This window comes from Prunus mume, linkage group LG2 (genome assembly GCF_029339155.1).
Source record: "Prunus mume cultivar Tortuosa linkage group LG2, ASM2933915v1, whole genome shotgun sequence".
Classification (NCBI taxonomy): domain Eukaryota; kingdom Viridiplantae; phylum Streptophyta; class Magnoliopsida; order Rosales; family Rosaceae; genus Prunus; species Prunus mume.
The window spans coordinates 34040042-34055009 of record NC_142699.1 but is presented as its reverse complement, the minus strand read 5'-3'; the positions used below and the strand labels follow the sequence as shown (position 1 = coordinate 34055009).

General features: G+C 35.9%; 2 protein-coding genes across 3 annotated transcripts; one reads left to right on the top strand and one right to left on the bottom strand.

Moving 5' to 3' along the window:
- Window positions 1-6182: 6182 nt before the first annotated feature.
- Window positions 6183-9708, top strand: LOC103323283 (pto-interacting protein 1). Of its 2 annotated transcripts, none has more exons than XM_008225268.2 (8): window positions 6183-6500; window positions 7096-7188; window positions 7437-7687; window positions 7774-7900; window positions 8358-8631; window positions 8790-8922; window positions 9086-9172; window positions 9422-9708. In XM_008225268.2, the coding sequence occupies exons 2-8, from the start codon at window positions 7107-7109 to the stop codon at window positions 9536-9538; spliced, it is 1071 nt and encodes a 356-aa protein (XP_008223490.1). In that variant the 5' UTR covers window positions 6183-6500; window positions 7096-7106; the 3' UTR covers window positions 9539-9708. The 2 variants fall into 2 exon arrangements, with proteins under 2 accessions (XP_008223490.1, XP_088901360.1); XM_089045234.1 differs by having other exon boundaries at window positions 6231-6500; window positions 7085-7188.
- Window positions 9709-10469: 761 nt separating this feature from the next.
- On the bottom strand, window positions 10470-14764 carry LOC103323284 (putative receptor-like protein kinase At5g18500). Its single transcript, XM_008225269.2, has 8 exons — window positions 14277-14764; window positions 12757-13420; window positions 12540-12644; window positions 12247-12369; window positions 11998-12168; window positions 11744-11873; window positions 11244-11456; window positions 10470-11034 (listed from the first exon to the last, which is right to left on the bottom strand). The coding sequence occupies exons 2-8, from the start codon at window positions 13398-13400 to the stop codon at window positions 10909-10911; spliced, it is 1512 nt and encodes a 503-aa protein (XP_008223491.2). The 5' UTR covers window positions 13401-13420; window positions 14277-14764; the 3' UTR covers window positions 10470-10908.
- Window positions 14765-14968: the final 204 nt, after the last annotated feature.

The following is a 14968-nucleotide window of genomic DNA, read 5'->3' as shown; positions in this document are numbered from 1 at the left end:
ATTTTACCAACTTCCAAACTGAAGAGACAGGAATGCCCCTACATGAACTTAGCTAAAACCTAACAAACCCGCCGAAACCGACGTGTATAAACAATTTTAAATCAAAATCTCGACGACAATCAACGTTTTTATCCATTTTCAAATAATTTTAAGTTGAATTTTGTTTTTTTTACAGCTCGAGAATTGCGTGAATTATGAGACTCAGTCGCTTTATAAATTATATTTCTGAAGTGGTAAAAGGTAACAAATGGGATTTTTTATTATATAAAAGAGCGATAATATTTTATTGAAACGATTTCTCCTGTGACTAAAAGCAACAAGTTGAATTGATATGGAGAGAATATGCACAACCCAAAAATTGATTAAAATCCCTGAATCAACAACCATAAGCACATGTACTCAAACTTACAATAAAGATTTTCCGCACAACAACAAAAACAAATCTATATTAAAAGCCAAAAGGAAATAAAATATCATAAACAGAAAACAAACAAGGCCACCGTGAGAATCTAAAACAAACTAAGAAAGAGGACCACCGCTCCACATCCTCTCGGGTAACCCGAAGAGAGCCATAGAGTCATACCGGCTAAAGAATCCATAGGGAAAAGGAAGGAAATGAGAGAAAAGGAGATGAGAGGAGAAGAAAGGAATAAAGTACGAAGGGCGGCCGCTGAGCTCCAAAGGGACAAGCAGCTAGGGATTTTTCTTTTGTAACAAATGGGACTTAAGAAACCCTAAACTGGTCAATCAAGTTATTTTTTATAATCCCCTTCAATAAGTAATTCCAAAAAAAAAAAACCAACTTAATTGCAGTAGCTAATTATGATTAACTGTTACAATCAATGTTTTAATACTTCTAATCATTCAAATGAACAAAGATTTGATTAGCATTACTGTCCACACGAAAACCTTAACTTTAGCAATCTTCAAGAAATGATTAATTTCATTGCGTAGGACAAAGTAAGGTATGATAAGACCACATCGTAGCTTAGTGTTTGGTATAGTGGTTGTCTACTTTCTTCTTCATAGTTATTATTATTATTATTATTTTGCTAAATTCACCCCAGTTTTTGAAGGAATTAAATTCTATCCTCATGATGGACAAGGGTTGGAAGGAAACCCACGGTCTTGTGGACCATGTTAATTTACCATGTAGGTACTACTCTTCTTTTGCGCTGGGGACAACCATGTGAGATAGGAACCTATCCAAAGTACCAGTACGAGAGCTTAAATTGTGTGTTATATAGACACCCCAAGTTCTGGCCTTAGTTAACTCCAAAGGAACCTAAAGTTTTCGTGTCTATTCATGCCTAGAGCTAGAGGGTTGCTTTCCATATCGCTCACGAACACACGTACACGAGTGATTATCAGTCATTTACACATGTGAACTGAGTGATTGTCAGTCATTCACACATACAAACTTACAGTAGAGGTCGCGTACATCAATAATTGTGAATCATTTGCGTGTACGTAATGCAAATTGAGTTTGTCTTAACCTAATTGCACAAAAATAAAAGCAAAGTGCTTTGTGAAACATACATATATTTATTTATTTTTTTTTATGATGATTTAATCTACTACCATTTTCTACCAGACAAAGGTCATGAAAAACATAACTATTCGTCCGAATGTCCAACTTTTCTGCCTCTTATAAACTGAGAGAATCAATTGAAGCAAAAGAGGCCGTTAAAAGTGAGATAAGACAACTGTTAGATAAGGAGAAGGCTTTTGCTACAAGAATGTCAAAAATTGCATTTGGTATTTGGAACGAAATAGATAAGAATTAAGAATTACTACTATACATGCTAAGATTATGCTAGTATGATTATGCTAGTATCCTTTATTCATGTGCGCATAATTAACTATTTGTGAGTCATCAGTCTACATACATTCTACGATGCATCAACGTACGGCTCACAATCACTCACGTTATGCGACGTGGTTGGAGTTAGGGTATTTGGAGGGAGAAAGCAAAGCAACACATCCTAAACATATATATACATAATACATATGGTTTCATGGGTTCACACGCTCATCCCAAGCCTCTATATATCTCAAGGAGAATCCAAATAACTGTGCATATGGTGCGGTCCCCCAGAGACCAGATGGTTGGCAGCTCATGTGCATGTTATGGAGGATGGAACCTCTTCCGGAATGTGGGCCAAATTTTATTAGTGTCATGCATCCAATTGAGAGATCTCTTTCTTTTTACTTAACTTTGTATTTAAAATATATATTAATTTCATGCTATTTTGTTGTTGTGAGTGTGAGGCTCCAGAAGACCAAGGCCTCTCTTATTCATTAAAAATGAAAAATTCTAGGGTTTATATTTTGATTACATTAAAAGAGAAATGATCACTGTTTCTGCACATGGGTAGGGTTATGGTCAACATGAGTAATGCAGTCGCATGGGTACGTACTTGGTCAATATTGCTTTAATTGACTTGTTCCGGACAAATCCTTCATGCATCTATCAACAACCATTTAGTGTTTGTGTTTGTGTTTGTGTTCGGCTTTAGCCCTCCTTGTTACCCGAAAAATATAACCGTTATTCAAATGGTGTTTATAAAATATATATGTAGAATATGTATATCAACGACTAACAATCACTTACGTAAACTTTTATCTAACTATGGATTATTTTTCTTGAACCCCGAATCCATTTCCAACATGCATTATATATATATATGTCGTTTTGTAGGAAAAAGATTCATTCATGCACCAACAAGTGGACAGATTGTTTGCTCCAAAACGTCATTGAACTAGTCAAAGATTTAGCTTTTAAAATCTTACAATATTATTGTTGGGGGGAAAAAAACACAAGAATTAATTTCATAATCATATATTAATTCAGGCTTTTAATTGATTTGGTAAAGTCATTAAATCATGATTGAATTGTGGCTATGGAAAATTGAATGGCTGGACCCCCAGGATGTCGGATATTTTGTTTCAAGGAGCAAAAAGTTTTTGCCGATTTGGCAATTGCAAGTCACAGGAGCACATCAGGTGATCTGCAATCAGAACCTTAGCACTCCCTCTTGCCTCCACGTTGACCGGCCGTTACGGATAACGACGTAACGCCTCTTATCATTTATTTTTTCTTTTCCCTTTTTTTTTTTTTTTTTTTTGGGAAAAAGCATTTTCAAGTATTTTAACCTCTTTTTTTTTAAATATATATATATATATATCTTGTAGGTTTTATGTGTCCATCTTGACATGCTTTACATGCTAGGTATAAAAATAAGAAAAAATAAAAACAAGAGAAATTGATAAAATAATTATAGTTGTTCAATTTATCCAACCAGATGGTAAATTGTCAAGGAATTTGTAGCTTAAGTGGTTAAGAGCAATTATCCTTATACCAAATTATACTCACGAGCCTATTCTCGTCAAACGAAAAACCGGCTTTGGGATGAATCTAAGCTTTTTCCAAAGAATTTCATTTATCGCCCATGCTTGTCATATGACCTTTTATATATGCATGCAGCATGTTGGTGTAAAGTACAACTTTTGGGCTAAAGGTTTTTATTTATTTTTTTAAATGAAGCATTGGGCTATAGTATTTTTGTATTGAACTATATCTTGTGGGAGGCAAAGGCCCACAAGCATTACTTATTATAACATATTCATTTTATAGTGAGTGCCTTATTTAATGCTATATTTCTTAATTGTTGGATCAAACTAACTAATTTGATCTCACGGTTAAAAAAAAATGATATCATCAAAGGGCCTTAAATAAGGTCCTCACTATAGAATTCTACAATATACCACCAACCCGAGCTATGAGTTTCTTATACCCAGTTTTATACGGACCCAACCCGACCTTAAACCCACTATAAAACACACTCATGTGAGACTGGGAGCGTCTTGCAATCATTGCATGAAAGAACAACCCGATTTTGAGATTCTTGCAATCTCTCTATGCGAAAACGTTTTGGGATTATGAATTTGTTTTTGTATTGAAGAAAAAAAAACAGAACACTAACGAAATAAAAAATGCAGGGAAAAAAAAAAGACCGAGCCATGCAATGAAAGAGATTGCAAAAATGTTGGGCTATATTTTGAGCATCAAACCAACTGGACCTTGAAAATCATTTAGACCATAACTTTGGACCCACCCAAATTATGAATCCAGATTTGCCCTATTGCTGGGGCTGACGGGTAACCCAGTGGTGGTTTGTTTGGTGTCATTATCCATGAAAACATGAGTTTTTGTTTTTTTTTCCTCGATGAGAATGAAAACTTGCCTAATGAATCAATCGATCTGTTACATACATGAAATGATGAAACTGAAAATTTTCATGTCACGCAATTTATCTCATAATATCCAAAATTCTTATTTGAGAAAGAATATATAGTGTTCAGAAAGAGAATGTTGGAGTTGTATTAAGAGAAAAAAATGTAAGTGTGAAAGCGATGAGAGACAGTTTCCAAAAAAAAAACAAAGAGATGATGAGAGACAACGACAGGAGATACCCCACTCCATTGAGATCACCCTCGGTTTGGTGGATTCAATAAATTTTCATCTTTAAATATTTTAAGTTTTTTTTTAATTGACGGATGATGATTCGAACAAAGCTTAGAGTAATCGTATAACACATTTTATTATCTATTTTTCTCATTACATACACATTTGTTTCATGTAAGTATTGTATTGTAATACTGGCAGGTATATTTTCGACATTCATGTTAGCCTAAAGATGAAAAAATAAAACTAATGCATGATAAGATTTATAAATACATGGAAAATATATATCTCATTATCTTCTTCCATCCATAAACAGTAGAGATTCGGTGTCATCAAGCATTTGAGTGTCTGCTTTTATCTTTCTTGTTGTGAAAGTTATTGACTTCAGGCTTTGCTTGCTTTAGGTGCATTCAAAGCTGAACAATTTGTCGGTAATTTCTCTGTACTATGTGTAGCCATATCAGTGTTTGAGTTTCGCTGTCAACAATACTCATTAGTGCGCGATTTGTAATTTTCATGTGTAAGTCCTTCTGTTCAAAATTGCAAGTCTGTCTAACGTTAATCGTGATTGTAGAATATCTCTCTAAATTTTTTTTCATTTAAAATATAATAATAATAATAATAATAATAATAATAATAATAATAATAATAATAACTCAACAACCTGTTAACAAGTCTCTATCTTTTCGGATGATGTATCAAAAACATTCCAAGACATAAAAAATTCCAGATAAGCTTTATACAAAACCCAAGCATCTGTGATATTTCAATATTTGAAAAATAAAAAAATAAAAAAGCGCTTTATTTATGTATTTATTTTTCTTTTCTTTAAAAAAAAAAGCAATAAGAAGAGCAGCTCACAATTTCATTGAAATATAGTAATATCAAGTGCAAAGACAGCCTAATTGTTCCTTGCAGAGAGGTGTGACATGTGCATATATTACGAGAGACAGTCAGACTCAGACAGACATGATTTGAAGAATTTAGGTTTAGCAAAGGAATATTTGCTTTTTTTTGCTTTGCTTTTCCATAATTTAATAATAATACACTCATAGATAAAATAATACTGGTAAAATTATTATACCATACGCCAGCCACTTCCAGCAAAGCTTTTGTGTTCTCTTTGTTGGTGGTGTCCTTTGCATCTTATTCTCAGTAAAAATGTTTAGTCTCCGAGTATTAAACCGACTAGCTCGCTATTGGTTTAGTTGTATTTCTTGTTCATAAAATTGGAAGACGTTCTAAATTTGATTTCCTCCTCTTTGAAACATAAAACAGCAATAAAAAAATATTAGAAAGCTCCATACAAACTAATCTCCCAATCCACATACGTATGAATGATGGGACATTCTAAGTTTGAATCCTTATAGATGCAAGACTTTCAAGCACTAAACAGATTGAATTTCCAATTCTTCCTTATTACTTTGTACTAATGGTCAAAAGGGGTTGGAAAAAAAAAAAAAAAAAGGCCTTGACTTGCAATTATTAATCTTAAGTTCAACCTCTCATAACACCTTGATAATGTGTATGAGGAAAAATACCATTTCCCAATATCGCTTGTATAAAAAATGAAAAAAAAAAAAAATTATGAGAAATGATATTTTCAAGAGTGTGAGAAAAGTAACAGTAAGAAAAGTTGTTGAATTTAAAAGATAAAACGCTACAATAACTGTAAGAAAAGTTGTTTAATTGCTTAACCCATAGAATTAAAAATAAAACATTAGAAGATTCTGTAAATTAATGGTTGGTCTTTGACAGTTACCAAATTGCTGAAGATCGTGAAGAACAAGGAGAGTTGAGTTCAAAAGTGAAAGACACAAATTTCCCTGCTGTCTTCGTTTCCTCTAACATAAGTCAAAGAAAAGAAAAGAGAGACAGCGTTGCTTCCTATTTGCATGCCTTTGCTAAGTGCTGACGTACGCCTTCCCCTGCGCACCATAGCTAGCCGGCTTCAGTTTCATCACTTGGAGCAATTCAAAACTTCTCTGAAAACTGAAAACCCAATTGCCAGAACCTTCTCATCATACCAAAGGTGAGGCCTTTCTTCCCTCTGACTTCTCCTCTGTATCTGTTTGTTTTGCATAAAACCCCTCAATTTTGCTGTTTTACAGTTTTTTTTTCTTTTCTTTCAGATGCACCTTTTCTAATTGGGCCTTCTTTTGCTTTTGATTTAGTGTCTATGTTTATTGTTGAACAAGAGGGAACACTGAAGAAATTAAGATTTTGAGTTTTTGAGTTTTGTGTTATGTTGTAAAACTGAATCTATCCACGACACAAGAGTTTTAAGAAGAATGTTAACTGAGAATTTTGAAATTTTAAGTTAATCTGTTAAGTGAAATGATTGATGAATGATTTGACTTTTGATGCAGATTTCCTTTTTGTTCTCTTTCGGGTACTATCTTGTCGTTGTTTGACATGTAGAGTATGAAAAAACTGGGGAAAGTTCAGTGCTTTACAAGGGGATTTGGACCTAGTTCTCTGTTTTGAATAGCTTTGATTGGCCTTGTCTCAAATTATGCCAAACTAAATGATTGTCCACAAAGCATTGATTTTTTTTCCAAAAAAATTTATCATCCACTGTTTATCTTTGCAAAATTGCTTACAGTGATTTTGAAGTGTTCCTTCAGGAGAAGAGATCATGAGCTGCTTCAGTTGTTGTGTACAAGATGATATCCGCAAAGCTTCTGACAATGGACCGTTTGTAGCAAATAACTCAGCAGGTAAATCTGTATACCCGAGGCTTTTTCTTTTTTGAGGGGGAGGAAGGGGAACTCTGGGGTTGTGAGGGCACTTTTTCACATTCAATTTGTTTGAGAAACATGTCTTTTTATGAGTGCATTTTGATATAACAGAATTCCATGACTTTTCACTTGATATTAGCTAGAGCAACTCGTATGCATTTGCTTTTGGATATCCATCTTTTATGGTGTTTATTTGATTGATCTAAAGCTGGACGTTTTAATTGTAGGCAGTAGTGGAGGTTACTATCACAGAGAAACTGCACCAAAGGATACTCAGACTGTAAATATCCTACCCATTGCTGTCCCTGCCATTCCAGTCGATGAATTAAAAGATTTGACAGATAATTTTGGCACAAAGTCCTTAATTGGTGAGGGTTCATATGGAAGAGTATATCATGGTGTTCTGAAAAGTGGGCCAGCTGCAGCTATTAAAAAGTTAGATTCCAGTAAACAACCTGACCAAGAATTTTTATCACAGGTTAGGTCTACAGGAATGTTTTTTATTTGGTACTTGACATGGTATGCAATTTTGTGCTCAAATTTGCTTGGATCATAACTTTACAGGTCTCCATGGTTTCAAGACTAAAACATGAAAATGTTGTTGAGCTTGTTGGTTATTGTATTGATGGCCCTCTCCGTCTCCTTGCCTATGAGTATGCTCCTAATGGGTCACTTCATGATATTCTCCATGGTAAGTACATTTCTATGCTTTTCAAACTTCTTATTTCTTCACCACTGTTGCCTATCATTTGATGTTATTTATACCCTCCATAAATTATAAATTCTGAAGGACCATATAAATCTTTTATTCTTGTTTGAGCATGCTGAGAGTTTATATGTTCACAAATTTCTGATTGGCTTAATAACTTATATTTAGAAGGTCCATATCATGCATGCCTAGTGTTTTAAGCTATTTCATAAGAGGATTAAATTCTTTCGGTTACATGAGGATTGAATTTTAGTACAAATAATTAACATCTAATCTTCCTAACTGTTTCATATCTTCTGCTCTATGAGTGGGTTAGCCTCCAAACATTAGAAAATAGCTCTTCAACTGCAAATTTTTGGGTTATGTCCCTTTTGATAAGTAGTAAGATAGCCTTTATCTCCTTGCTAATATATATTTTTTCCTTGTTATGTGGTTATAGGACAGAAAGGTGTTAAGGGAGCACAGCCAGGTCCAGTTCTGTCATGGATGCAAAGGGTTAAAATTGCTGTTGGAGCAGCAAGAGGACTTGAATATTTACATGAAAAGGCTCAGCCTCATATAATCCATCGTGATATTAAGTCCTGCAATATACTGCTTTTTGATGATGATGTTGCAAAGATTGCTGACTTTGATCTGTCAAATCAAGCCCCTGATATGGCTGCACGTCTTCATTCCACTCGTGTTCTTGGGACTTTTGGTTATCATGCTCCAGAGTAAGTTATTGCTTGATGTACTCTATAAATCACATTATGGTGCATGCTCAAAATTTTGATTTGGCATATGTCGTCTCTTTTTTAATTGCCATCGTGAAGTAGACACTTAAAACGCACAGCCACTAGGCCTAATTCTTATATATGATTCTGAATGGCAGATATGCAATGACCGGACAGCTGAGTTCAAAAAGTGATGTTTACAGCTTTGGTGTAGTTCTGCTTGAACTCTTGACTGGGCGCAAACCTGTTGATCACACATTGCCACGTGGACAGCAGAGCCTTGTGACATGGGTACTAATTTCATCCTAGTTCTTGTTTACTAGTAACTCATACAACTCACATCCTTATTTTATTTTATTCATTTGGGAAGGGGAATTTTATTTGTTATAGATTTGCATCTTTCATTTCAGCTGTTTTTTTTTCTTTTTTTTTGGGAATTTTTGGATTCTATTAGGCAACACCGAAACTCAGCGAAGATAAGGTGAAGCAGTGTGTTGATGCTAGACTCAATGGAGAATACCCTTCCAAGGCAGTTGCAAAGGTAATGGGAAACGGATTGAGTAATTATTTACCATGAGTTGATTACTTAATTCCAAAAAATACTTGCTTTTGGTATTTTTCCTCAATATATGTGCAAGAACACGACATACTTTGTTCTGGCCAGTTATCGACTAATTGAAATGGTGGGTAGGTCACTCTCTTAGGAATGAGGGATCTTTAATCTGATGGCTATTTGTCATTGATGATGTACTTCACATCCACTGATCACCATTGTTTGTGCTTGAAACAGCTGGCTGCTGTTGCTGCCTTGTGCGTCCAATATGAAGCTGATTTTCGGCCAAATATGAGCATTGTCGTCAAGGCTCTACAGCCGCTATTGAATGCTCGGTCCGGCCCCCACCATTGAAACAAAAAACGCTTGGGTTCGCGACCTGTCAATCTCTCTTGCAGACAATATTGTTGAAGATTCATTTGGTAAACATAGTTGTGTAGATCATGTAACTTCCTCTGGTTCCCTTGTCATCAAAATCTTACTGATCCTATATAATTCACATTGATTCTGCTACCGGTTTAAAAGTTGCTTATTGGAGCTTGGGTTGTTTGACCATTCTACATTAACATCCTTTTCTCGGGTCTAATTAGTCTCCTGGAAAACAAGAAGTTTCCGTGAGCAGGCCGCTGAACTTTGAATTGTCATATTTGGACTTGAGCAGAAGACTAGGAAAAGAAAAAAAGCAACCCCATTTCCAGGTCAACGTCAATATGAATGGTTTTTCTTACCATCCTTTCTCATTTTTGATTGCCTGTATTAAACAAAAAAACAGATACGTTGCAATGAGTCAATATATGCCTTTCATGTGGGCTTTCTTCGAACTTACCAACTTTATTATTTTTATTATTATTTTTTTAATACAAGCGACAGTCTAAACTACATGAGAGAGGATTTTTCACACGCACACAACTATGATACTATGGGGGTTCGAACTTAAGACTTCTTATATGCAAGTCAATGCCCTTTTCAACTGGACCTGTTGGCAATTGAAATTCCAAGAATCAAATACCATAGAACTTGATATTTTGTGTTCATTCAAATTTCAATGGATTTGTCTGGAAACCAACCGTCCCACAATGCTGTGACTTTCACAGAGAGAGAGAGAGAGAGAGAGAGAGAGAGAGAGAGACTCCCGTGCGTACCATTATACAAGGCACATGGTGTTCAATTTTCGCCTTCAAAATTCACATGACATGCAAACCCTCTATGAACTTGGCACTCATGTGACTCCCTTTCTTTACGTGGAATTGCTTCAAAACGTAATAGGTAGGAGAGGTAGAAACAATTTATTTCTTCAACAAACTGGCATAATTTCCATTTTCTTCCTGTAAAGTTTAGCATATACTTGGACAATTGTCTTTCCTTTTTTTCTTGAAATCTCTCCTTCACAAGAAGGGCAAAACATACATAAAAGAAGATCTCATGAACTACAGTCACCTAAGACCCAAAAAAATCAAAAGGAAAAGAAAAAATCAGAACTGTACACACCCGGTGGCAAGGGCGTCCCCATCTAATGCCACTCCATACACAATAACCATCTCTCCAAGACCTATAAGTAGGTTTATGTATTTAAAAGAAAAGAAGAAAAAAAATTCCTTCACGTTCTGATTCCTTTCCTTTATCTCAACTAAGGCAGGGCCAAGAATGTGAAAGCTTGAAATGAGTGCAACATGTTCCCTTTGGCTTGTTTTCCTTGCAATTCTATGATTGATTCAACCCTTTGCCTATTTTCGATAGTTCCTTCTGCTATCTGCCCTTATATCCGGGTTGTCACTCCTATCTGTATCAGAATTGTCTTTTAGAGACCCAGCCTCCATATTCCCTGCTTGACTTCTTCGACCTCTTCGGTCCTGAATTCCAACCAAGTCACATTAGATACATCAACTTATGAACTCCCCAAGTATAAAGATGGAAACCAATATTAAAAAACCAATCACATTTGTCTCAAAAATGGATATAAGGTCTGTTTGTCATTGGTTTCATATTATTCAATGGTAGAAACATGATAACATCATACATGGTACTGTTTGTTACTTTAAAGATGATTTCAGAAACATACCTCTCGAGGTATGGGATACTCCTCTGACTCAAGCATGCGAACAACTTGGCCCATCTTAGGTCTTTTATCAGAGTCTGGATCTACACACCTCAATGCAGTCAAGAGGGCTCGTTTAAGGGCACTCGTTGATGGCCTGGTCTCAATGTTTGGATCCACCACCTCTTCTGAACGCCTGCTTCCAACCATCATCTTGAGCCAGTCTACCAAATTTACCTGCAAGAACCACCCGGCAGGAGTAAGGACAACTGTGACTACACTGGTATTATTTCTTCTTTTTCTATTTGTCTAAAGATAGCCATCACGGAACACATCAAACAATTCCATGCTGATTATGAGTTTGTTTGGTAGTAATGAATTTACAAGCTACAATTTTCATTGGCCAGTGTGTTTACTATCGAATATGACATGCAACCAGAACTAATAAAATATTAGAAATACAGAACTAAAATGCATGTATGAATCAAAATTCTCAATCTGAAAAAATAGCATTTCTCGCATACCTCTTGTGCTGGCCTACCATAATCCACTGGGTCTCTTCCAGTAATTGCTTCCAAAATCACAACCCCAAAGCTATAAACATCACTCTTTTCATTTAAAAGGCCAGAATTGGCATATTCTGGGGCTACATATCTGAAAAAAGAAAAGAATGATGAAAGGATTCTTACCTCTAAACTAATTACTTACAGTTCTTCTACCCATAAAGAATCTTGAAACAAAAAGTTGCAAGTAACTGTTCATCAAAAGAATTACTAACCCAAAGGTACCCATAACTCTAGTTGTAATATGACTCTTTCCAGCACCTAGCAACTTTGCCAGACCAAAATCAGATATCTTCGCATTGAAGTCATCATCAAGCAAGATATTGCTCGACTTGATGTCTCGATGCACAACTTTTGGCTCAATGGCCTCATGCAAATAAGCCAGCCTGCAAAATGTTAAAATGAGTCAGAAGGTGAAGAACCACAAGTGCAAACAATTCAAACTTAGGTATCGGCAGACTTACGCCTTAGCAGTGCCAAGGAGAACTTTCATGCGTGCCTCCCAAGTGAGATATCCATGATGACGCATAGCTCCATGAAGCCATTGCTCCAAGTTTCCATTGTTGACATACTCATAAACCAGCAACCTGAACAAAACTCACAGATTTAAGAACTAAGCCACCTTTCTCTCTCTCTCATGCATGTGTATCAATTTGAACACATTTTATATGTAATAAGGCTGTGACGGTGTTACTCTTTCCTTTATTATAAACAAGGTGCTCATAAAATAAATGAGTAAAATGAAGGGGTATGATACCTGTGGGTGCCTTCTATGCAGTATCCCAAAAGTCGAACCAAGTTTTTATGTCTTACATGCCCAATAGCCTCAACTTCCACTCTAAATTCCTTTTCCGCTTGTCCTCTATGAGATGAATATATTATAAGCACAAACCATAGAACCATAATGAAAAGAGAAAATATGAAAAATAGAAACCCATGGAGCTACTGAAACAATAATACAAAATGCATCTTACAGGTTGTTGAGTAGCTTCTTCACAGCCACAGGAGTTCCATTAATCAGATTACCCTGATAAACAACTCCATATCCCCCCTCGCCAATGACATTTTCCTTTGAAAACCGATTTGTTGCAAATTCAAGGTCCCTTAATGTAAACCAGTGACCCCAACCAAGGCGAGAGAATTCAGGTAGACCAGAAAGAGGCGAAGGGGCAGTGATAGGATGTGAAGAGGGCCTGAAATAAGCTGTTCCTGCACCACCCTCGTCTCCCGATGGAGAACCGACATTTTCTTTTTCTGTATTGTTAAATGAGCCTGATCGACTGCTACTATCTCCATTCTTCTGGATCAAAACTTTCTCTGACTCTCTGTCATTGAATTTATCACTAAGGGTGAGGAAAGAACTGTTACGGGGTACATAGTTATTTGATGAAACTTGATCAACCCTAATCTCTTTGATTTCCTTTGAAACATTTGGAATTTGGCTAAGAGGAAGCATGTCATTAGACTTTCTGGATCTCTTTCGTGAAGTAAGGCAAACTGATAACACCGCAAGAATCATCACTATAAAAACCCCCACAATGATCCCTGTTAAGACCCAAACTCTTAAGCCGAAAACAAACGTCTTCTTGGCTAATACAGTATCAAGACCAGATGCCATATTTTGGCGTTAAAAGTCACCTGCAGAGTTCAAAGCAAAAGAAATAAGAAATTTTCAATTCCATGAATGCAAAAACGCAAACTTTTTGCATATATAGCATTTCGTTCCTGAATTTAACTGCTTATGTCACCACCGGTTCACATCTTTCAAAGTTCACGTTGAAACTCAAATAACAGAAGGCTGACTCCAAAATAAGAATGGCCATCAATTTTTTCTTTAAAAATTTAAAAATGCACATCCACAAATGGGAAGCATAATAAAATCAAAGAAAATAGTAGAAGATAAGATAGTGCTGTACAGAAACCAATATATAGAGAGAGAGAGAGAGAGAGAGAGATGAAAACCGAAGTGATCAAGGAAACAGACTCAACCCCTGTACGCAATCTCGATAGAGAGAGCAGAACACCAGGGTGATCAGGGAAACATACTTCAACCAAAGGAAGAGCAGGAAAAATATACAAAGATGTTTTCTTTTCAGCTCCACCCACTTTCATACTGTGAAAACAGACTTGCAGCATAACCAACTAATGCATTTCGTACATCATTTCAAATTAGCCAATATATACAAGTGATAAAGACCAAAACTTTGATAATTCTGGACCCAAGTAAACCAATAACTGCAGAAAACCATTAACCTAATATACAACCACCACGAGGCTTAGTTCAGTCAAGTTCTACATTACCCGCCAAAGTCAAAACAGGTTGAGATTGTGATATCTATGGCATAACAACAACAGAAAAAAATTCAGAAAACCATTTTATAGTATTTTCTCATTTCTTCGCTCATCGAGTAAATACAGAAGAGGAGTATAAATGTAACAAGCAATAACCATATAAAGAGAGGCTCCATACACAGAAAAGTTTCTGAATTGGTACCTTTTCTTCAAATTTAATGTGAAAGCCTTCGTCAGCCTCCTCGACAGGTAATGAACCAAACTCAACCCCCTAGATCTCTTATTAAAAGAACCCAGAAAAAACCAACTTGGAAATGAGGCTACTGCCACACACCCAAATCAATCCCATTGTTCAAACTCTCTGAAAATAAATGTAAAAAAGTATTAGGTTTCCTTTCTGGGTTTTCTCAATTGGGCAAATGGGTTTTGTATCCAAGCTCAGATAGTCAGATAGAGCACTCTTCCCACCGCACTTGCCCCTATTGGAAAACTCCAAACAAAGGGTCACAAGCACAGAGCCTAATGTGTCTTTGTGCAGTCCAAGGGGAATGGAGAAGAGAAGGGGCACATGAATTCTGGGAAGAGCAAATGGAGGTGGTGGGGTTAATAAGAAGGGGTGGAGTTGTCAGTGGTAGGTGATGAGGAGGAGAGAGGGCATGCCTTACATTACATACAGTAAAAGAGAAGCATGAAAAACATTGAAGCTTTCTTTGCTGTTTCTTCAAATTTCTCCCTTTTCTTTTATTTATTTATTTTAATTCTTTATAGTAATATCTAAAATGTGTCCTGAGGGTGACAGATAATCAGAAACTTAATTAGGTTTAGCATTTAAAACCAAGAACCTCAGAGTTTACAATTTCAGATTTAATGTGTAAAACTAACCTTTTCTTTTTG